Source organism: Leptodactylus fuscus, chromosome 5 (genome assembly GCF_031893055.1).
Source record: "Leptodactylus fuscus isolate aLepFus1 chromosome 5, aLepFus1.hap2, whole genome shotgun sequence".
Taxonomy (NCBI): domain Eukaryota; kingdom Metazoa; phylum Chordata; class Amphibia; order Anura; family Leptodactylidae; genus Leptodactylus; species Leptodactylus fuscus.
Genome location: NC_134269.1, coordinates 6,320,485 through 6,344,056, shown reverse-complemented (window position 1 = coordinate 6,344,056; position 23,572 = coordinate 6,320,485). Strand labels below are relative to the sequence as shown.

The 23,572-nt window shown below is 45.1% G+C and overlaps 2 protein-coding genes and 1 long non-coding RNA gene across 3 annotated transcripts in view; 2 read left to right on the top strand and 1 right to left on the bottom strand.

The window, feature by feature from the left end:
- Positions 1-23,572, bottom strand: part of LOC142202337 (uncharacterized) — a 652,408-nt gene that overhangs the window by 407,221 nt on the left and 221,615 nt on the right. The window lies entirely within an intron of this gene.
- On the top strand, positions 4,493-5,410 carry LOC142202352 (olfactory receptor 6B3-like). The gene has a single exon (XM_075272431.1). The coding sequence runs from the start codon at positions 4,493-4,495 to the stop codon at positions 5,408-5,410; it is 918 nt and encodes a 305-aa protein (XP_075128532.1).
- Positions 14,725-15,642, top strand: LOC142202351 (olfactory receptor 6B3-like). Its single transcript, XM_075272430.1, has one exon. The coding sequence runs from the start codon at positions 14,725-14,727 to the stop codon at positions 15,640-15,642; it is 918 nt and encodes a 305-aa protein (XP_075128531.1).

Genomic DNA, 23,572 nt, shown 5'->3' with positions numbered 1-23,572 from the left:
TAGATACGTGCCTCTTCATACAATACCACACAGGGGAGGATTAGATACGTGTGTCTGCACACAGTATCACACTTTGGAGGATTAGATACATGCCTCTGCACACAGTACTACAAGTCAGAGAATTAGATGTGCGTCTCAGCACACAGTATCACACGGGGGAGGATTAGATACACTCATCTGCACATAATACCACATGCCAGAAGATTAGATACGCGCATCTGCACACAGTACCACACAGGAGAGGATTAGATATGCACATCTGCACACAGTACCACATGCCAGAGGATTAGATACACACATCTGCACATAGTACCACACGCCAGAGGATTAGATACGCACGTCTGCACACAGTACCACATGCCGTAGGATTAGATACGCGCGTCTACACACAGTTCCACACGCAATAGGATTAGATACACGCCTCTTCACACAATACCACACAGGGGAGGATTAGATACGTGTGCCTGAATACAGTACCACACTTTGGAGGATTAGATACATGCCTCTGCACACAGTACCACAAACCAGAGAATTAGATACACGTCTCAGCACACAGTACCACACAGGGAGGATTAGATACGTGCGTCTGCACACAGTACCCCACGCCAGAGGATTAGATATACGCGTCTGCACACAGTAACACATGCCGTAGGATTAGATACGCGCGTCTACACACAATTCCACACGCCGCAGGATTAGATACATGCCTCTTAACACAATACCAGACAGGTGAGGATTAGATACGTGTGTCTGCACACAGTACCACAAGCCAGAGAATTAGATACGTGTCTAAGCACACAGTACAACATGGGGAAGATTAGATACGCGCGTCTGCACAAAGTACCACATGCCTCAGGATTAGATATGTGCCTCTTCACACAATACCACACAGGGGAGGATTAGATACGTGTGTCTGCACACAGTACCACACTTTGGAGGATTAGATATATGCCTCTTCACACAGTACCACACTTTGGAGGATTAGATACATGCCTCTGCACACAGTACCACATGCCAGATAATTAGATACGCGTCTCAGCACACAGTACCACACTAGGGAGGATTAGATACGCGCATCTGCACACAGTACCTCACGCCAGAGGATTAGATACACCTGTCTGCACATAGTACCACATGCCGTAAGATTAGATATGCACGTCTGCTCACAGTTTCACTTACCGGAGGATTAGATACGTGCCTCTTCACACAATGCCACACAGGGGAGGATTAGATACACACATCTGCACACAGTACCACACGCCGGAGGATTAGATATGTGCATCTGCAAACAGTACCACACCAACAAGGATTAGATACTTGAGTCTAAACACAGTACTACACGGGGAAGGATTAGATACAGCTTTACTCCAGGTATCCATAACAACTGATCACAGGTTTTTCACTGATATCCAAAATGAGATACACATAACCACATGAAGCTTATGGACACACACACAAACCACATACAAAATACACCAGTGCAAAATTGGACAATTCTTATGGGGCCACTACACAAACATAACATGTAATATACCCGTGCGAAGCCGCGTCCTCCCTCTAGTATGGTATATATTTCCCTGTTTGTTTGGTTTTTTTTATAAATAAACCAGTTTGCTGCATATTTTGTGTCCCTGTCTTGACAGTTTGGGTCCGATATAATAGGTAATAATTCAGTGTCTGTATTTCTGTTTGTTTTGTTTTCAATGATAGTATTCATAATCATAAACCTTTATGGAATTATTAAAGATTAATTTCATAGATGGAAAAAACCCAAAAAACCTAACAAACAGAGCATATGATATAGATGTCTTCAAATATACCATAAGTGATAGAGATGAGCGAATATACTCGATCGAATACCTCGGCCGCATAGCTCCTGGTGCAAAAACACTTCCGGGGCTTCACATTTTTACTGCCCCTCCCACCTTCCCTGCCCCCGGGAGCTATGCAGCCGAAGTATTCGATTGCGCATATTCGCTCATCTCTAATAGGTGATATATTCTCAAATCTTCTCAGATAAATTTCAAAAATTTGCCTTCAACGTAAACCCTTAAAAGGGTTAATATGAATCAGAATTTCTATTCTAACCCAATAATTCAGTTTCTGTATTTCCATTTGGTATTCAATGATATTATTCACAATCATAAAACCTATATGCACTAATAGAGTGTAACAAAAGGTTAATTTCATATGTGGGAAAAACAAACAAACACAAAAGCAGATCTCAATGTCCCTAAAGGATAATATCAGGAGACTCTGCAGCGTATAAAGAGTCAGGTCGGATCCTTGTCCTGAGCCTCGCACTGAACACGCAGGGTCTCTGTGTTGTATTTATTTTCATATTTCCTAAACTCGAGACTATTTCTTCCCCAGTGACCAGACCAGTGTGCCGGGGTCTCTTACTGACCAGACCAGTGTGCCGGGGTCTCTCACTGACATGGTGGGTACTGGAGAGGTTTTACGTGTCACACGGCTCATGTGTTATTTTTCTCATTTACTGACATGACATGAAGGATTTTATATAGATAGCATTAGGACATTCCCTTAAACATTAGATGTCTGCCGGCTTTCTGCATCATTTACTCCAGTGCAAGGCTCATTCTACACTACAGATATTCTTCTTCTAATGTCTAATTTCACAAATTGTACTTAAAAAATGTTAAAAACAGAAAATACCCCTGAGCTCAAATATGATATTAAATATAAGAAGAAAAGATTTCCATTTTGTAAATGCAGCTCCAGAGCTCTCTGCACCTACTCACTGTGTTTTTTTTTTTTATTCTGTAAGAACAATCTTAAAGCAAGCATGGTTGAGCCTGAATGTCTCTATGCAGTGGTGTGAGGCTATGCAGTGGTGTGAGGTGTTTTGCAGTGGTGTGAGGCTCTATGCAATGGTGTGAGGCTATGCAGTGGTGTGAGGCGCTATGCAGTGGTGTGAGGCTATGCAGTGGTGTGAGGTTCTATGCAATGGTGTGAGGCTATGCAGTGGTGTGAGGTTCTATGCAATGGTGTGAGGCTATGCAGTGGTGTGAGGCGCTATGCAGTGGTGTGAGGCTATGCAGTGGTGTGAGGTTCTATGCAATGGTGTGAGGCTATGCAGTGGTGTGAGGCTATGCAGTGGTGTGAGGTTCTATGCAACGGTGTGAGGCTATGCAGTGGTGTGAGGTGCTATGCAGTGGTGTGAGGCTCTATGCAGTGGTGTGAGGCTCTATGCAGTGGAGTGAGGTATTATGCAGTGGTGTGTGGCGCTATGCAATGGTGTGAGGCTATGCAGTGGTGTGTGGCGCTATGCAATGGTGTGAGGCTATGCAGTGGTGTGAGGTACTATACAGTGGTGTGAGGCTCTGTGCAGTAGTGTGAGGCTCTATGCAGTGGTGTGAGGCTCTATGCAGTGGTTTGAGGCTATGCAGTGGTGTGAGGTGCTATGCAGTAGTTTGTGGCTATATGCAGTGGTGTGAGGCTATGCAGTGGTGTGAGGCTATGCAGTGGTGTGAGGTGCTATGCAGTAGTTTGAGGCTATATGCAGTGGTGTGAGGCTCTATGCAGTGGTGTGTGGCACTATGCAGTGGTGTGTGGCACTATGTAGTGGTATGAGGCTCTATGTAGTGGTGTGAGGTGTTATGTAATGGTGTGAGGCTCTATGCAGTGGTGTGCAATTCTCTGCAGTGGTGTGAGGCTCCATGTAGTTACATCCAAGGACTAGAGCAAGTATCGCCAGGTCAATAGACTCTATGATCCTGTATTCTTACCCTCCTGTAAGGGATAACACAGTAAGTCATCTATGTGTAAGAGCCATCCATGCATTGGACTGGGTTTCTTTTATTGCGCCTAAAGCCATGAATTGATATTCTGCAAAAAAAAAAAAAAAATCAACCATAATTATGGATGGTTTGTGGAAAATAAGTGGGGTTATGTCCAAGGGTGCAAAAGTGGACTTGGAGATGAAGTGGAGCTTAAGGATCAAGTTCTGTGTTTGTTGTAATTGTATCAGGTCTTAGTGTGCAGTCAGTGTCCTCCTTTATAGCTTCTCTAGTCACACTGTATCTGATAATTTGTGGTTTTATTGTTGATTTATGAATCCCGACTTTAATGTCCTCATATGTAAAATACAAATTCTCAATCAAACCCATTCTTCTTTAGAAAACCAGGTAAATGGTTTATATGAGTGTGTGACCTGTATACAGAGACCTCAGCTTATAACCAGAAGAGAAAGTAACTCCAGAGAACATCTCCTGATCTAGAAGACCCAACACATATGCACATTATACAGCCCATTGATTTCCATAAGAAATTCCATTTTTCTCTGGTGAACCTGCAGGATCCATCATCACTGCCCGATACCCCAGCACGCTAAAGCCGATAGCAGTGGAGCTAAATACCAGGACACCTCCGACCAGCGGATTACTATTATTGGTGGTATTATTATTATTATTATTATTATTATTATTATTATTATTATTATTATTGTTTAGTTTTTGTTAAAGTTCAGAACATGATGAACATCTCTACTATACATCTTACTGGATTTCCAGGTCTCCACCACCTCAAGTATCTTCTCTTCTCCTTCCTGCTCCTCATGTTCTGTCTGATCATGGTTGGAAACATTCTGATCATTGTGTTAATCTATCTGAGTAGAAATCTCCATTCTCCCATGTACTTTTTCCTCACACAGCTCTCACTATCTGACATCTTACTGGCCACGGACATCATTCCCAATACGCTTAGTCTTGTTCTTCATGAAGGGGCCACCATGTCCTTCACCACTTGTCTTGCTCAATTTTATTTTTTTGGAACTTGTGAATGTGCTGAGTGTCTTCTCCTGACAGTGATGTCCTATGACCGCTATACGGCGATCTGTAACCCCCTCCACTACAACAATATTATGAATGCCTCGTTTTGTCGGAACACCGTTGTTTTGACCTGGATTGTCGGAGGCTTTATTAGTTTACTTGATGAAGTCGGGATATCCAGATTACAGTTCTGTGGAGATAACGTCATTGACCACTTCTTCTGTGATTTCACACCTATTGTGAAGCTTTCCTGCTCAGATACATTCACACTCCAGGTCCAGACTTTCATATTAGGATTGTTTACATCAATTTTCCCATTTATGATCATTGTGATCTCCTATGTGTGTATCATTGTCACCATCCTGAAGATCCAGTCGGACAGTGGGAGACAGAAAGCCTTCTTCACCTGCAGTTCACACTTGTCTGTGGTCTCCATCTTTTATATAACATTGATCTTGGTTTATGTGGTTCCTACAAGAGGACAATTACTAATTTTTGATAAGATCTTATCCATGCTCTACACGGTGGTGACCCCATTGCTTAACCCACTGATTTATAGCTTGAGGAACAGAGACTTCATGACGGCGTTTAAAAATCTAAAACAAAAAATATTCGATTGATGGGAAATTTTAAAACCACATTTTGATGTTTTGTTCTACAAAGTCCATCATGACCATCTTAATCCATTTTTTTCCATGTAAATATAACTAGATGCATCAGACATGGTCTAGTAGCCTATGTTATTCCAGGTGTACTCAATGCACATGACATGCTCCATTGTTCATGTTCCGTTCCAAAAACCGGGTAGCTGTGACTGAAAGCCAATGCACTGCACCGGCATCCAGCCTCGCACCCTGCTCCGGATTAGGCCCAATGAATGAGCCTAGTCCGGAGGAGGGAGCTTCTTCAGGCCGAATCGCGAGGTGACTCAGCCTGAGGAATGAGCACCTCGCTTCTTTTTTCCGGGAGCTGGAAGAAACGGCTCCCGGAAAAAAGACCTGAGCAGCTCCCATTGATATCAATGGGAACCCTCTTTCTGGTCAAGGTATTGAGGTGGATACGGCCTCAAAACCCTGACCAAAAACCCCCACTGTGAACTTACCTTAAAGGCGGCTGTGAAAAACCTCTTCTGATTACACATCAGTGTTCTTACATTGTATAAGTAGAGAGTTTTCATTCATTCAATAAATTTTCCCAAATTTTTTATAAAGTCAGGCTGAGGAGTGAACTCCACTCTTATTTGGAGGCACTGGAGCTCCGTTACTTGGGGGGTGGGGGAAGGGTACGTTTTGTGGGTTGCACCAACTGACTCTTAATTTCTCACTCAGTCTATGTTTATGGGGTGGGGGGAACATATACAGATGCTACGTAACACAGAGACATGGAGGGACACAATATTCATTATTCTGGGCTTGCACATTGCCAGATCACATTGCAGATTGGTGGGCACTGTGGAATTACAATAGGCTTGTTCAGGTTGCAATGTTCTTTTTGGAGAGCATTGGTTTTCCCTTTACAATCCTGCCATCTATACCATGTTAGCAGAAGACGGAAACCTGAAAACGTAGATCGGGGGCTGGTTTGAACCCAGCATAACCATTACCAGCTGATGTGCAGTAAGAACTCTTCTTCTGAGGTCCTCAGACATCTCCTTTGTTTGTGCCATGATAGACTTCCATATACATGTGTTGCTGAGATATGACTAAATAAATAAGTAAAACAGGCTGTCTTATAGTGAGAAGGTGACAGGCAAAGTGCTGAAGTCATGGTATATCTCCCCCAGATTCCTCACATACAGTGTGGTCCAGGGCAGATTTTGAATAAGCTGCAGTCCATGTGCGGGTCCTGAGGCTCATTACTGGGTTAAAAAAGGGCTGCAGTTCCTGTAGTCCTGGGCAGAACCTAGGAGGTGAGACCCTGAGCCTGGTGAGAGACCCTGTTTTATTTTTGTTTTGGTCATGTAGCTGGTAGTAATCCACACGTACAGATAGTAATTTCTGTTAGTCCCTAAGTTCAACACTTTGCACAAAGTTCCACCTGACCAGCTACGCATGGAGAAGTGCATGCGGACAGGGACGCTACCTTTCAATCTTGGCACAGTGGTTGAATGTACTTGAGGCGGGGACTGCATCGCTAAATGTGGTGGCCTGACTTGTCTCCCCACACAACATTCCTGGGAGGAGGGCTGAAACACCACCCTCCTCCTCCTCCGCTGTTAGATTGACCCCAGCTACGAGCTGGAAACGCTGCAACACTGGTGTGGGGAGACGTCAGCGGGCCGTGCTGAAGCTCATCAGCTTGGGGGCCAGACAGCACACTGCCTACAAAGTGAGTCATGCCATCCTCGATGAGACGGCAATGTGGTTTTTGCCACTGCACCTGGGCCCAGGCATGTTGTCATGTGTGATAATGGCCGTAACCTGGGATCGGCTCTGTAGCTTGGCAGCCTGCAACATATTCCATGCCTGGGCCACGTTTTTAACTCATTGCTGCTAATCTTTTTAAAAAAGTCCCTCAATGTTCCTGAGCTACTGGTGAAAGTGTGGCGCTTGTGCGGATAGTTTTTAAAGTCTATAGTTGCCGCTGCTAGCCTCCATGCACTCCTACAACGCCTGTACCTGCTGGAACAACGGCTGTTGTGCGACGTCTCCACACTGCTGGAACTAAACATATCATGTGTTGAGCAGAGTGTGTGAGCAGCACAGACCTTTGATGTAGTTCCAACTCCAAAACCCTCGGGTTCGTCAAAGTCAACTCCCTCAGTTGCTCAACCATGAGTGGCCATGGGTGGCAGACTTATGTGAAATCCCATCCCATCCATTGCACTGGACACGAAACATTAGCATGCGCTCAGCACAACTTCGGATATGGCAGATGCGTTAAGCAGGGTGCAGGGTACAACACAGACCAGGCCCGAGCACCAGGAACAGGTGATAGAAATACTGCAGCATCCGCCATTTCCTTTAAATTTTGGGGTTTTGGATCCGCCACTGACATTTCTGGACCTCAGTGAGGATAATGAGACTCAGTTGCCATCAGGGAAAGCTGTGGTCATGTGCGGTTTGCAGTAAGGGGACAGTTGGAAGAGGAGTTGGTGGATGACGAGGCCACCGACCCCACATGGACAGGGGTGATGTCTAGGGCTAAAGCAGTGTAGATGTAGAGGGAAGCTAAATCAACAAAAAACCTAGGTAGAAGCAAAGGCATAAACTGGGGTGATGTTTAGGGGCTAAAGCAGTGTAGATGTGGAGGGAAGCTAATTCAACAAAAAAAAAAAACAGGGTAGAAGCAAAGGCATAAACTGGGGTGATGTTTAGGGGCAAAAGCAGTGTAGATGTGGAGGGAAGCTAATTCAACAAAAAAACAGGGTAGAAGCAGATGCATAAACTGGGGTGATGTTTAGGGGCGAAAGCAGTGTAGATGTGGAGGGAAGCTAAGCAGCAAAAACAGTGGGTAGAAGCAAAGGCATGCAAAACTCTACCCTGTTGGAAGACTTATTCCTAGGTCTGGAACACGTTAATGCCCCCCCCCCCCCCTGGACAAATTACTGCCACTCAGGGGCCTAGTGTCACCAGGAGGGACAAGTATAGGCGCATGTTGTGGGAATACCTGGCCGACACCAGCTCTGTCCTCTCCGATCCCTCTGTGCTCTACAGCCTACACTTATTTTCTCATCTTTTTTTCTGCACTGCACATCTCTTGCCTGCTTCCTTTGGGATCTTACAAGTGGTGGTCCACTTCCAAAGATGGTAATTTCACTAGACAGTGTAACGGGAGTAGCTGAGGGATCGCTGTCTTAACCACTTTTTGGCACAAAATTAACTTCCAAAGCCAAATATGGTGCAAGTATATGATGCAAGGACACCTACACACCTATCTCTGACACATTGGGGAGTTCACCCTCATGCGCCCTTTTGGCCTGCACCATCATGCGCCTCTTCCCAGTCACTCCACATTTCCCAAGCTTTTCATTGCAGGCAGAAGTACAACACAACCCACCCCCATGCCCAAGCCTTTAACAGCCTCATCAATAAATTACTGGCCCTGGAGATGTTGGTGTTTGTTTATGCTTCTGGATACCCAGGCCTTCCGTCAGCAGATGGCAGCTGGGGCACCTCCCTATGCTGGGCCTAGCCGTTACTACTTCTCTTGGTGTGCTGTCCCTGCCTTGCGCCTGCATGTGTCCCATAACATCAGTCGGGCCCAGAGCTCTGCGCTTTGCTGCAAGGTCCACTTGACCACCGACACATGGACAAGCGCCTGTGGTCAGGGATGCTGCAGTGCTTATCTTTAAGGACAGGCAGGGTGAATGTGGTGGAGTCTGGTCCCCGGATGCAAAGTGGGGTGGCCTATCTCCTCTCCCAGGCCAAAATTCATGGCAGGAGTAGACTGAAACCCTACTACACTGCAACCTCCACCCCAGCTACTAGCGGCAAATGCTGTAACACTGGCATGGGGAGATGTCAGCAGGCCGTGCTGAAACTGATCAGCTTGGGGGACAGACAGCACAGTGCCTCCGAGGTCAGGGATGCCATCCTGGCTGAGATGGCAATGTTTTTTTTCCCTGCTACACCTGGGGCCTGGCATATTCGCGCCTGTGATAATGGACGGAACCTGGTAGCAGATCTGGAGCTTGCCAGCCTCCAACACGGTCCACGCATGACCCACGTTTTCAACTTGTTGGTGCCATGTTTCTTTGAAACCTACACCATTGTGCCTGATATACAGGTCAAAGTGGGGCCATTTTCATAAGTGAGAACTAGCCTCTGCTAGGCAGAAAACATTCAGAGCACACTCCTCTCATCTTCGCACCGTTGGCTGGCGGAGGAAGACGAGGGGGTTGGAGTGGCATCTGATGTCCCTGTCCCACACGAGGCTAGAGAGTGCACTTCAGTGCATCCCATTACTTCACCACAGATGGTGTGAAAGGGAGTGGAAAATGGAGGAAATGGAGAGTGACCCTTACAGTTGGGGCCAGCAAAGGCATGCCAAGTAACACACTGGCACACATGGCTGACTTCATCTTGGGTTGCTTTTCAACACATATTTCACATCATGAAGAACAAATAATACTGGATTTTTACAAGCCTCGAACCCCGGTCTAGGTCTAATGTCTGTTCCTTTCTTATATTAGGGGAGAGGGAAAAAAATTACTTCAGTGATGCATTTAGCGTACATAGACTGACTATTAATGTGTATTCCACTTAGTGTTGTTAGGGTTACACACCGTCACAACCTGGCTAAAGCTTCTATAGCTGTTAATAAAGTCAACATAACTTTACAGTATCCAAAAAGACAGCTGGTACCGACAGAGAGCAAGACAAATGTCAACCAAAGCTGTGAGCTCTGAACACCCACAGTGACTTTGGCGTCATCATCATTATAAGGGAGCGGGTGGTAATAAATAACTTGGCAGTGCCTAAAACCCAACAAGCTTATGCAACTATATTTACATTAAGATACACAAATGACACTTTTCAGTAGCATGTCATGAGACAAGCTGATAAGATCTTTCTTTGTGCAGTGCTATTTGAAAGTTAATAGCTGCCTTCATTTTAATTCTGGAGAAGGTGCAGACAGATTAGATTTAGAACATGTTGTCTTCATTGTACAAATCCTCTATATAGGTAATGGGTTTTTCGGGCCGAGCTGTCTGGGAATGAGCTGGTGCAGCACTGACAACCTGGGTGAATATGGCAAGAGCCTGAGATGTAGGGTGAATGTATCCCCAAATTATTTGGGCAATTTCCACTCAGAAACTGGCACTATATGGCAGTAGCAAAAATTGTGGGTATATGTAACCCCAATGTATTCTTTGGATTCCCAGTCAGACAATGGCACTATATACCAGTAGCAAAAATTGTGGGTGCACGTAACCCCAATATAGTCTTTGAATTCCCAGTCAGAAAATGGCAGTATATACCAGTAGCAAATATTGAGGGTGTATATAGCCCCAATTGTATTATTAGGGGACTTCCAGTGTATTGAAGTTAGTTTCTGGGGTGAAGGTGGGGGGGCACACCGTTGGAACGGGGATCGGGGGTATATATAGGGTATACGGGAATACACTGTCAGTGTATTCCATTCAGGATCCTGGGAAAGCTGGGTTGCGGCGATTGAGCCCGTCAGTGCCACGTTACACTGACAAGCTTCTCCCTGGAATTTAGCTCTTATAAGAGCTGTTGGTTGTCTTCTCCTTCCTATCCTAGCCTGTCCCTGCCTACCCAGAATCTAAGCCCTAGCTAGCTGGACGGAAACCTCCGTCCCCGGTGAATTGCAAGCTCAGAATGACGCGAAGCTGGGCGGCGCTGTTCTTTTAAATCAGAGGTCACATGTTTTCGGCAGCCAATGGGTTTTTCCTACTTTTTTCAACGTCACCGGTGTCGTAGTTCCTGTCCCACCTACCCTGCGCTGTTATTGGAGCAAAAAAGGCGCCAGGGAAGGTGGGAGGGGAATCAAGTAATGGCGCACTTTACCACGCGGTGTTCGATTCGATTCGAACATGCCGAACAGCCTAATATCCGATCGAACATGAGTTCGATAGAACACTGTTCGCTCATCTCTAATAATAAGTAATAATTCAGTGTCTGTATTTCTGTTTGTTTTGTTTTGTTTTAAATGATAATATTCATAATCATAAACATTTATGGAATTATAAAAGGTTAATTTCATAGATGGAAAAAAAAACCAAAAACAAAAAACTAACAAACAGAGCATATGATATAGATGTCTTCAAATGTCAAACCATAAGTGATAGAGATGAACGAATACCTTGGCCGCATAGTTCCTGGTGCAAAAACACTTCCGGGGCTTCACATTTTTACTGCCCCTCCCACCTTCCCTGCCCCCGGGAGCTATGCAGCCGAAGTATTCGATTGCGCATATTCGCTCATCTCTAAGAGGTGATATATATTCAAGTCTTCTCAAATAAATTTACATAAAAGAATTCAAAAATTTGCCTTCAACGTAAACCCTTAAAAGGGTTAATATGAATAGGAATTTCTATTCTAACCCAATAATTCAGTTTCTGTATTTCCATTTGGTATTCAATGATATTATTCACAATCATAAAACCTATATGAAGTAATAGAGTGTAACAAAAAGTTAATTTCATTTGTGGGAAAAAAAAAAAGCAAAAAACAAAAGCAGATCTCAATGTCCCTAAAGGGTAATATCAGGAGACTCTGCAGCGTATAAAGAGTCAGGTCGGATCCTTGTCCTGAGCCTCGCACTGAACACGCAGGGTCTCTGTGTTGTATTTATTTTCATATTTCCTAAACTCGAGACTATTTCTTCCCCAGTGACCAGACCAGTGTGCCGGGGTCTCTTACTGACCAGACCAGTGTGCCGGGGTCTCTCACTGACATGGTGGGTACTGGAGAGGTTTTACGTGTCACACGGCTCATGTGTTATTTTTCTCATTTACTGACATGACATGAAGGATTTTATATAGATAGCATTAGGACATTCCCTTAAACATTAGATGTCTGCCGGCTTTCTGCATCATTTACTCCAGTGCAAGGCTCATTCTACACTACAGATATTCTTCTTCTAATGTCTAATTTCACAAATTGTACTTAAAAAATGTTAAAAACAGAAAATACCCCTGAGCTCAAATATGATATTAAATATAAGAAGAAAAGATTTCCATTTTGTAAATGCAGCTCCAGAGCTCTCTGCACCTACTCACTGTGTTTTTTTTTTTTATTCTGTAAGAACAATCTTAAAGCAAGCATGGTTGAGCCTGAATGGTTCTATACAGTGGTGTGAGGCTCTATGCAGTGGTGTGAGGCGCTATGCAGTGGTGTGAGGCTCTATGCAGTGGTGTGAGGCTCTATGCAATGGTGTGAGGTGCTATGCAGTGGTGTGAGGCTCTATGCAGTAGTTTGAGGCTCTATGCAGTGGTGTGAGGCTCTATGCAGTGGTGTGAGGTGTTTTGCAGTGGTGTGAGGCACTATGCAGTGGTGTGAGGTGTTTTGCAGTGGTGTGAGGTGTTTTGCAGTGGTGTGAGGTGTTATGCAGTGGTGTGTGGCGCTATGCAATGGTGTGAGGCTATGCAGTGGTGTGTGGCGCTATGCAATGGTGTGAGGCTATGCAGTGGTGTGAGGTGCTATGCAGTGGTGTGAGGCTCTATGCAGTGGTGTGAGGCTCTATGCAGTGGTTTGAGGCTATATGCAGTGGTGTGAGGCTCTATGCAGTGGTGTGAGGCTCTATGCAGTGGTGCGAGGCTCTATGCAGTAGTTTGAGGCTATATGCAGTGGTGTGAGGCTCTATGCAGTAGTTTGAGGCTATATACAATGGTGTGAGGCTATGCAGTGGTGTGAGGCGCTATGCAGTGGTGTGAGGCTCTATGCAGTAGTTTGAGGCTATATGCAGTGGTGTGAGCCTCTATGCAGTGGTGTGAAGCTCTATGCAGTGGTGTGAGGCTATGCAATGGTGTGAGGCTCTATGCAGTGGTTTGAGGCTATATGCAGTGGTTTGAGGCTATATGCAGTGGTGTGTGGCACTATGCAGTGGTGTGAGGCTCTATGTAGTGGTGTGAGGATCTATGCAGTGGTTTGAGGCTATATGCAGTGGTGTGAGGCTATGCAGTGGTGTGAGGCTCTATGCAGTGGTGTGAGGCTCTATGCAGTGGTTTGAGGCTATATGCAGTGGTGTGTGGCACTATTCAGTGGTGTGAGGCTCTATGCAGTGGTGTGAGGCTCTATGCAGTGGTGTGTGGCACTATGTAGTGGTATGAGGCTCTATGTAGTGGTGTGAGGTGTTATGCAGTGGTGTGTGATGCTATGCAATGGTGTGAGGCACTATGCAGTGGTGTGAGGCTCTATGTAGTGGTGTGAGGCTCTATGCAGTGGTGTGAGGCTCTATGCAGTGGTGTGAGGCTCTATGCAGTGGTGTGTGGCACTATGTAGTGGTATGAGGCTCTATGTAGTGGTGTGAGGTGTTATGCAGTGGTGTGTGACGCTATGCAATGGTGTGAGGCACTATGCAGTGGTGTGAGGCTCTATGCAGTGGTGTGCAATTCTCTGCAGTGGTGTGAGGCTCCATGCAGTTACATCCAAGGACTAGAGCAAGTTGGAAGTGTCGCCAGGTCAATAGACTCTATGATCCTGTATTCTTACCCTCCTGTAAGGGATAACACAGTAAGTCATCTATGTGTAAGAGCCATCTATGCATTGGACTGGGTTTCTTTTTTTGCGCCTAAAGCCATGAATTGATATTCTGGAAAAAAAAAAAAAAATCAACCATAATTATGGATGGTTTGTGGAAAATAAGTGGGGTTATGTCCAAGGGTGCAAAAGTGGACTTGGAGATGAAGTGGAGCTTAAGGATCATCTTCGGTGTTTGTTGTAATTGTATCAGGTCTTAGTGTGCAGTCAGTGTCCTCCTTTATAGCTTCTCTAGTCACACTGTATCTGCTAATTTGTGGCTTTATTGTTGATTTACGAATCCCGACTTTAATGCCCTCATATGTAAAATACAAATTCTCAATCAAACCCATTCTTCTTTAGAAAACCAGGTAAATGGTTTATATGAGTGTGTGACCTGTATACAGAGACCTCAGCTTATAACCAGAAGAGAAAGTAACTCCAGAGAACATCTCCTGATCTAGAAGACCCAACACATATGCACATTATACAGCCCATTGATTTCCATAAGAAATTCCATTTTTCTCTGGTGAACCTGCAGGATCCATCATCACTGCCCGATACCCCAGCACACTAAAGCCGATAGCAGTGGAGCTAAATACCAGGACACCTCCGACCAGCGGATTACTATTATTGGTGGTATTATTATTATTATTATTATTATTATTATTATTATTATTATTATTATTATTATTATTATTATTATTATTATTATTTTTACTACTATTATTATTATTATTATTAATAATAATTATTATTATTTATTTTTTGTTAAAGTTCAGAACATGATGAACATCTCTACTATACATCTTACTGGATTTCCAGGTCTCCACCACCTCAAGTATCTTCTCTTCTCCTTCCTGCTCCTCATGTTCTGTCTGATCATGGTTGGAAACATTCTGATCATTGTGTTAATCTATCTGAGTAGAAATCTCCATTCTCCCATGTACTTTTTCCTCACACAGCTCTCACTATCTGACATCTTACTGGCCACGGACATCATTCCCAATACGCTTAGTCTTGTTCTTCATGAAGGGGCCACCATGTCCTTCACCACTTGTCTTGCTCAATTTTATTTTTTTGGAACTTGTGAATGTGCTGAGTGTCTTCTCCTGACAGTGATGTCCTATGACCGCTATACGGCGATCTGTAACCCCCTCCACTACAACAATATTATGAATGCCTCGTTTTGTCGGAACACCGTTGTTTTGACCTGGATTGTCGGAGGCTTTATTAGTTTACTTGATGAAGTCGGGATATCCAGATTACAGTTCTGTGGAGATAACGTCATTGACCACTTCTTCTGTGATTTCACACCTATTGTGAAGCTTTCCTGCTCAGATACATTCACACTCCAGATTCAGACTTTCATATTAGGATTGTTTACATCAATTTTCCCATTTATGATCATTGTGATCTCCTATGTGTGTATCATTGTCACCATCCTGAAGATCCAGTCGGACAGTGGGAGACAGAAAGCCTTCTTCACCTGCAGTTCACACTTGTCTGTGGTCTCCATCTTTTATATAACATTGATCTTGGTTTATGTGGTTCCTACAAGAGGACAATTACTAATTTTTGATAAGATCTTATCCATGCTCTACACGGTGGTGACCCCATTGCTTAACCCACTGATTTATAGCTTGAGGAACAGAGACTTCATGACGGCGTTTAAAAATCTAAAACAAAAAATATTCGATTGATGGGAAATTTTAAAACCACATTTTGATGTTTTGTTCTACAAAGTCCATCATGACCATCTTATTCCATTGTTTTCCATGTAAATATAACTAGATGCATCAGACATGGTCTAGTAGCCTATGTTATTCCAGGTGTACTCAATGCACATGACATGCTCCATTGTTCATGTTCCGTTCCAAAAACCGGGTAGCTGTGACTGAAAGCCAATGCACTGCACCGGCATCCAGCCTCGCACTCCGCTCCGGATTAGGTCCAATGAATGAGCCTAGTCCGGAGGAGGGAGCTTCTTCAGGCCGAATCGGGAGGTGACTCAGCCTGAGGAATGAGCACCTCGCTTCTTTTTTCCGGGAGCTGGAAGAAACGGCTCCCGGAAAAAAGACCTGAGCAGCTCCCATTGATATCAATGGGAACCCTCTTTCTGGTCAAGGTATTGAGGTGGATACGGCCTCAAAACCCTGACCAAAAACCCCCACTGTGAACTTACCTTAAAGGCGGCTGTGAAAAACCTCTTCTGATTACACATCAGTGTTCTTACATTATATAAGTAGAGAGTTTTCATTCATTCAATAAATTTTCCCAAATTTTTTATAAAGTCAGGCTGAGGAGTGAACTCCACTCTTATTTGGAGGCACTGGAGCTCCGTTACTTGGGGGGTGGGGGAAGGGTACGTTTTGTGGGTTGCACCAACTGACTCTTAATTTCTCACTCAGTCTATGTTTATGGGGTGGGGGGAACATATACAGATGCTACGTAACACAGAGACATGGAGGGACACAATATTCATTATTCTGGGCTTGCACATTGCCAGATCACATTGCAGATTGGTGGGCACTGTGGAATTACAATAGGCTTGTTCAGGTTGCAATGTTCTTTTTGGAGAGCATTGGTTTTCCCTTTACAATCCTGCCATCTATACCATGTTAGCAGAAGACGGAAACCTGAAAACGTAGATCGGGGGCTGGTTTGAACCCAGCATAACCATTACCAGCTGATGTGCAGTAAGAACTCTTCTTCTGAGGTCCTCAGACATCTCCTTTGTTTGTGCCATGATAGACTTCCATATACATGTGTTGCTGAGATATGACTAAATAAATAAGTAAAACAGGCTGTCTTATAGTGAGAAGGTGACAGGCAAAGTGCTGAAGTCATGGTATATCTCCCCCAGATTCCTCACATACAGTGTGGTCCAGGGCAGATTTTGAATAAGCTGCAGTCCATGTGCGGGTCCTGAGGCTCATTACTGGGTTAAAAAAGGGCTGCAGTTCCTGTAGTCCTGGGCAGAACCTAGGAGGTGAGACCCTGAGCCTGGTGAGAGACCCTGTTTTATTTTTGTTTTGGTCATGTAGCTGGTAGTAATCCACACGTACAGATAGTAATTTCTGTTAGTCCCTAAGTTCAACACTTTGCACAAAGTTCCACCTGACCAGCTACGCATGGAGAAGTGCATGCGGACAGGGACGCTACCTTTCAATCTTGGCACAGTGGTTGAATGTACTTGAGGCGGGGACTGCATCGCTAAATGTGGTGGCCTGACTTGTCTCCCCACACAACATTCCTGGGAGGAGGGCTGAAACACCACCCTCCTCCTCCTCCGCTGTTAGATTGACCCCAGCTACGAGCTGGAAACGCTGCAACACTGGTGTGGGGAGACGTCAGCGGGCCGTGCTGAAGCTCATCAGCTTGGGGGCCAGACAGCACACTGCCTACAAAGTGAGTCATGCCATCCTCGATGAGACGGCAATGTGGTTTTTGCCACTGCACCTGGGCCCAGGCATGTTGTCATGTGTGATAATGGCCGTAACCTGGGATCGGCTCTGTAGCTTGGCAGCCTGTAACATATTCCATGCCTGGGCCACGTTTTTAACTCATTGCTGCTAATCTTTTTAAAAAAGTCCCTCAATGTTCCTGAGCTACTGGTGAAAGTGTGGCGCTTGTGCGGATAGTTTTTAAAGTCTATAGTTGCCGCTGCTAGCCTCCATGCACTCCTACAACGCCTGTACCTGCTGGAACAACGGCTGTTGTGCGACGTCTCCACACTGCTGGAACTAAACATATCATGTGTTGAGCAGAGTGTGTGAGCAGCACAGACCTTTGATGTAGTTCCAACTCCAAAACCCTCGGGTTCGTCAAAGTCAACTCCCTCAGTTGCTCAACCATGAGTGGCCATGGGTGGCAGACTTATGTGAAATCCCATCCCATCCATTGCACTGGACACGAAACATTAGCATGCGCTCAGCACAACTTCGGATATGGCAGATGCGTTAAGCAGGGTGCAGGGTACAACACAGACCAGGCCCGAGCACCAGGAACAGGTGATAGAAATACTGCAGCATCCGCCATTTCCTTTAAATTTTGGGGTTTTGGACCCGCCACTGACATTTCTGGACCTCAGTGAGGATAATGAGACTCAGTTGCCATCAGGGAAAGCTGTGGTCATGTGCGGTTTGCAGTAAGGGGACAGTTGGAAGAGGAGTTGGTGGATGACGAGGCCACCGACCCCACATGGACAGGGGTGATGTCTAGGGCTAAAGCAGTGTAGATGTAGAGGGAAGCTAAATCAACAAAAAACCTAGGTAGAAGCAAAGGCATAAACTGGGGTGATGTTTAGGGGCTAAAGCAGTGTAGATGTGGAGGGAAGCTAATTCAACAAAAAAAAAAACAGGGTAGAAGCAAAGGCATAAACTGGGGTTATGTTTAGGGGCAAAAGCAGTGTAGATGTGGAGGGAAGCTAATTCAACAAAAAAACAGGGTAGAAGCAGATGCATAAACTGGGGTGATGTTTAGGGGCGAAAGCAGTGTAGATGTGGAGGGAAGCTAAGCAGCAAAAACAGTGGGTAGAAGCAAAGGCATGCAAAACTCTACCCTGTTGGAAGACTTATTCCTAGGTCTGGAACACGTTAATGCCCCCCCCCCCCCTGGACAAATTACTGCCACTCAGGGGCCTAGTGTCACCAGGAGGGACAAGTATAGGCGCATGTTGTGGGAATACCTGGCCGACACCAGCTCTGTCCTCTCCGATCCCTCTGTGCTCTACAGCCTACACTTATTTTCTCATCTTTTTTTCTGCACTGCACATCTCTTGCCTGCTTCCTTTGGGATCTTACAAGTGGTGGTCCACTTCCAAAGATGGTAATTTCACTAGACAGTGTAACGGGAGTAGCTGAGGGATCGCTGTCTTAACCACTTTTTGGCACAAAATTAACTTCCAAAGCCAAATATGGTGCAAGTATATGATGCAAGGACACCTACACACCTATCTCTGACACATTGGGGAGTTCACCCTCATGCGCCCTTTTGGCCTGCACCATCATGCGCCTCTTCCCAGTCACTCCACATTTCCCAAGCTTTTCATTGCAGGCAGAAGTACAACACAACCCACCCCCATGCCCAAGCCTTTAACAGCCTCATCAATAAATTACTGGCCCTGGAGATGTTGGTGTTTGTTTATGCTTCTGGATACCCAGGCCTTCCGTCAGCAGATGGCAGCTGGGGCACCTCCCTATGCTGGGCCTAGCCGTTACTACTTCTCTTGGTGTGCTGTCCCTGCCTTGCGCCTGCATGTGTCCCATAACATCAGTCGGGCCCAGAGCTCTGCGCTTTGCTGCAAGGTCCACTTGACCACCGACACATGGACAAGCGCCTGTGGTCAGGGATGCTGCAGTGCTTATCTTTAAGGACAGGCAGGGTGAATGTGGTGGAGTCTGGTCCCCGGATGCAAAGTGGGGTGGCCTATCTCCTCTCCCAGGCCAAAATTCATGGCAGGAGTAGACTGAAACCCTACTACACTGCAACCTCCACCCCAGCTACTAGCGGCAAATGCTGTAACACTGGCATGGGGAGATGTCAGCAGGCCGTGCTGAAACTGATCAGCTTGGGGGACAGACAGCACAGTGCCTCCGAGGTCAGGGATGCCATCCTGGCTGAGATGGCAATGTTTTTTTTCCCTGCTACACCTGGGGCCTGGCATATTCGCGCCTGTGATAATGGACGGAACCTGGTAGCAGATCTGGAGCTTGCCAGCCTCCAACACGGTCCACGCATGACCCACGTTTTCAACTTGTTGGTGCCATGTTTCTTTGAAACCTACACCATTGTGCCTGATATACAGGTCAAAGTGGGGCCATTTTCATAAGTGAGAACTAGCCTCTGCTAGGCAGAAAACATTCAGAGCACACTCCTCTCATCTTCGCACCGTTGGCTGGCGGAGGAAGACGAGGGGGTTGGAGTGGCATCTGATGTCCCTGTCCCACACGAGGCTAGAGAGTGCACTTCAGTGCATCCCATTACTTCACCACAGATGGTGTGAAAGGGAGTGGAAAATGGAGGAAATGGAGAGTGACCCTTACAGTTGGGGCCAGCAAAGGCATGCCAAGTAACACACTGGCACACATGGCTGACTTCATCTTGGGTTGCTTTTCAACACATATTTCACATCATGAAGAACAAATAATACTGGATTTTTACAAGCCTCGAACCCCGGTCTAGGTCTAATGTCTGTTCCTTTCTTATATTAGGGGAGAGGGAAAAAAATTACTTCAGTGATGCATTTAGCGTACATAGACTGACTATTAATGTGTATTCCACTTAGTGTTGTTAGGGTTACACACCGTCACAACCTGGCTAAAGCTTCTATAGCTGTTAATAAAGTCAACATAACTTTACGGTATCCAAAAAGACAGCTGGTACTGACAGAGAGCAAGACAAATGTCAACCAAAGCTGTGAGCTCTGAACACCCACAGTGACTTTGGCGTCATCATCATTATAAGGGAGCGGGTGGTAATAAATAACTTGGCAGTGCCTAAAACCCAACAAGCTTATGCAACTATATTTACATTAAGATACACAAATGACACTTTTCAGTAGCATGTCATGAGACAAGCTGATAAGATCTTTCTTTGTGCAGTGCTATTTGAAAGTTAATAGCTGCCTTCATTTTAATTCTGGAGAAGGTGCAGACAGATTAGATTTAGAACATGTTGTCTTCATTGTACAAATCCTCTATATAGGTAATGGGTTTTTCGGGCCGAGCTGTCTGGGAATGAGCTGGTGCAGCACTGACAACCTGGGTGAATATGGCAAGAGCCTGAGATGTAGGGTGAATGTATCCCCAAATTATTTGGGCAATTTCCACTCAGAAACTGGCACTATATGGCAGTAGCAAAAATTGTGGGTATATGTAACCCCAATGTATTCTTTGGATTCCCAGTCAGACAATGGCACTATATACCAGTAGCAAAAATTGTGGGTGCACGTAACCCCAATATAGTCTTTGAATTCCCAGTCAGAAAATGGCAGTATATACCAGTAGCAAATATTGAGGGTGTATATAGCCCCAATTGTATTATTAGGGGACTTCCAGTGTATTGAAGTTAGTTTCTGGGGTGAAGGTGGGGGGGCACACCGTTGGAACGGGGATCGGGGGTATATATAGGGTATACGGGAATACACTGTCAGTGTATTCCATTCAGGATCCTGGGAAAGCTGGGTTGCGGCGATTGAGCCCGTCAGTGCCACGTTACACTGACAAGCTTCTCCCTGGAATTTAGCTCTTATAAGAGCTGTTGGTTGTCTTCTCCTTCCTATCCTAGCCTGTCCCTGCCTACCCAGAATCTAAGCCCTAGCTAGCTGGACGGAAACCTCCGTCCCCGGTGAATTGCAAGCTCAGAATGACGCGAAGCTGGGCGGCGCTGTTCTTTTAAATCAGAGGTCACATGTTTTCGGCAGCCAATGGGTTTTTCCTACTTTTTTCAACGTCACCGGTGTCGTAGTTCCTGTCCCACCTACCCTGCGCTGTTATTGGAGCAAAAAAGGCGCCAGGGAAGGTGGGAGGGGAATCAAGTAATGGCGCACTTTACCACGCGGTGTTCGATTCGATTCGAACATGCCGAACAGCCTAATATCCGATCGAACATGAGTTCGATAGAACACTGTTCGCTCATCTCTAATAATAAGTAATAATTCAGTGTCTGTATTTCTGTTTGTTTTGTTTTGTTTTAAATGATAATATTCATAATCATAAACATTTATGGAATTATAAAAGGTTAATTTCATAGATGGAAAAAAAAACCAAAAACAAAAAACTAACAAACAGAGCATATGATATAGATGTCTTCAAATGTCAAACCATAAGTGATAGAGATGAACGAATACCTTGGCCGCATAGTTCCTGGTGCAAAAACACTTCCGGGGCTTCACATTTTTACTGCCCCTCCCACCTTCCCTGCCCCCGGGAGCTATGCAGCCGAAGTATTCGATTGCGCATATTCGCTCATCTCTAAGAGGTGATATATATTCAAGTCTTCTCAAATAAATTTACATAAAAGAATTCAAAAATTTGCCTTCAACGTAAACCCTTAAAAGGGTTAATATGAATAGGAATTTCTATTCTAACCCAATAATTCAGTTTCTGTATTTCCATTTGGTATTCAATGATATTATTCACAATCATAAAACCTATATGAAGTAATAGAGTGTAACAAAAAGTTAATTTCATTTGTGGGAAAAAAAAAAAAAAGCAAAAAACAAAAGCAGATCTCAATGTCCCTAAAGGGTAATATCAGGAGACTCTGCAGCGTATAAAGAGTCAGGTCGGATCCTTGTCCTGAGCCTCGCACTGAACACGCAGGGTCTCTGTGTTGTATTTATTTTCATATTTCCTAAACTCGAGACTATTTCTTCCCCAGTGACCAGACCAGTGTGCCGGGGTCTCTTACTGACCAGACCAGTGTGCCGGGGTCTCTCACTGACATGGTGGGTACTGGAGAGGTTTTACGTGTCACACGGCTCATGTGTTATTTTTCTCATTTACTGACATGACATGAAGGATTTTATATAGATAGCATTAGGACATTCCCTTAAACATTAGATGTCTGCCGGCTTTCTGCATCATTTACTCCAGTGCAAGGCTCATTCTACACTACAGATATTCTTCTTCTAATGTCTAATTTCACAAATTGTACTTAAAAAATGTTAAAAACAGAAAATACCCCTGAGCTCAAATATGATATTAAATATAAGAAGAAAAGATTTCCATTTTGTAAATGCAGCTCCAGAGCTCTCTGCACCTACTCACTGTGTTTTTTTTTTTTATTCTGTAAGAACAATCTTAAAGCAAGCATGGTTGAGCCTGAATGGTTCTATACAGTGGTGTGAGGCTCTATGCAGTGGTGTGAGGCGCTATGCAGTGGTGTGAGGCTCTATGCAGTGGTGTGAGGCTCTATGCAATGGTGTGAGGTGCTATGCAGTGGTGTGAGGCTCTATGCAGTAGTTTGAGGCTCTATGCAGTGGTGTGAGGCTCTATGCAGTGGTGTGAGGTGTTTTGCAGTGGTGTGAGGCACTATGCAGTGGTGTGAGGTGTTTTGCAGTGGTGTGAGGTGTTTTGCAGTGGTGTGAGGTGTTATGCAGTGGTGTGTGGCGCTATGCAATGGTGTGAGGCTATGCAGTGGTGTGTGGCGCTATGCAATGGTGTGAGGCTATGCAGTGGTGTGAGGTGCTATGCAGTGGTGTGAGGCTCTATGCAGTGGTTTGAGGCTATATGCAGTGGTGTGAGGCTCTATGCAGTGGTGTGAGGCTCTATGCAGTGGTGCGAGGCTCTATGCAGTAGTTTGAGGCTATATGCAGTGGTGTGAGGCTCTATGCAGTAGTTTGAGGCTATATACAATGGTGTGAGGCTATGCAGTGGTGTGAGGCGCTATGCAGTGGTGTGAGGCTCTATGCAGTAGTTTGAGGCTATATGCAGTGGTGTGAGCCTCTATGCAGTGGTGTGAAGCTCTATGCAGTGGTGTGAGGCTATGCAATGGTGTGAGGCTCTATGCAGTGGTTTGAGGCTATATGCAGTGGTGTGTGGCACTATGCAGTGGTGTGAGGCTCTATGTAGTGGTGTGAGGATCTATGCAGTGGTTTGAGGCTATATGCAGTGGTGTGAGGCTATG

Excerpts from the sequence above, each read along its gene's own strand:
- LOC142202352 (XM_075272431.1), top strand. The coding sequence starts at position 4,493 with ATGATGAACATCTCTACTATACATCTTACTGGATTTCCAGGTCTCCAC.
- LOC142202351 (XM_075272430.1), top strand. The coding sequence starts at position 14,725 with ATGATGAACATCTCTACTATACATCTTACTGGATTTCCAGGTCTCCAC.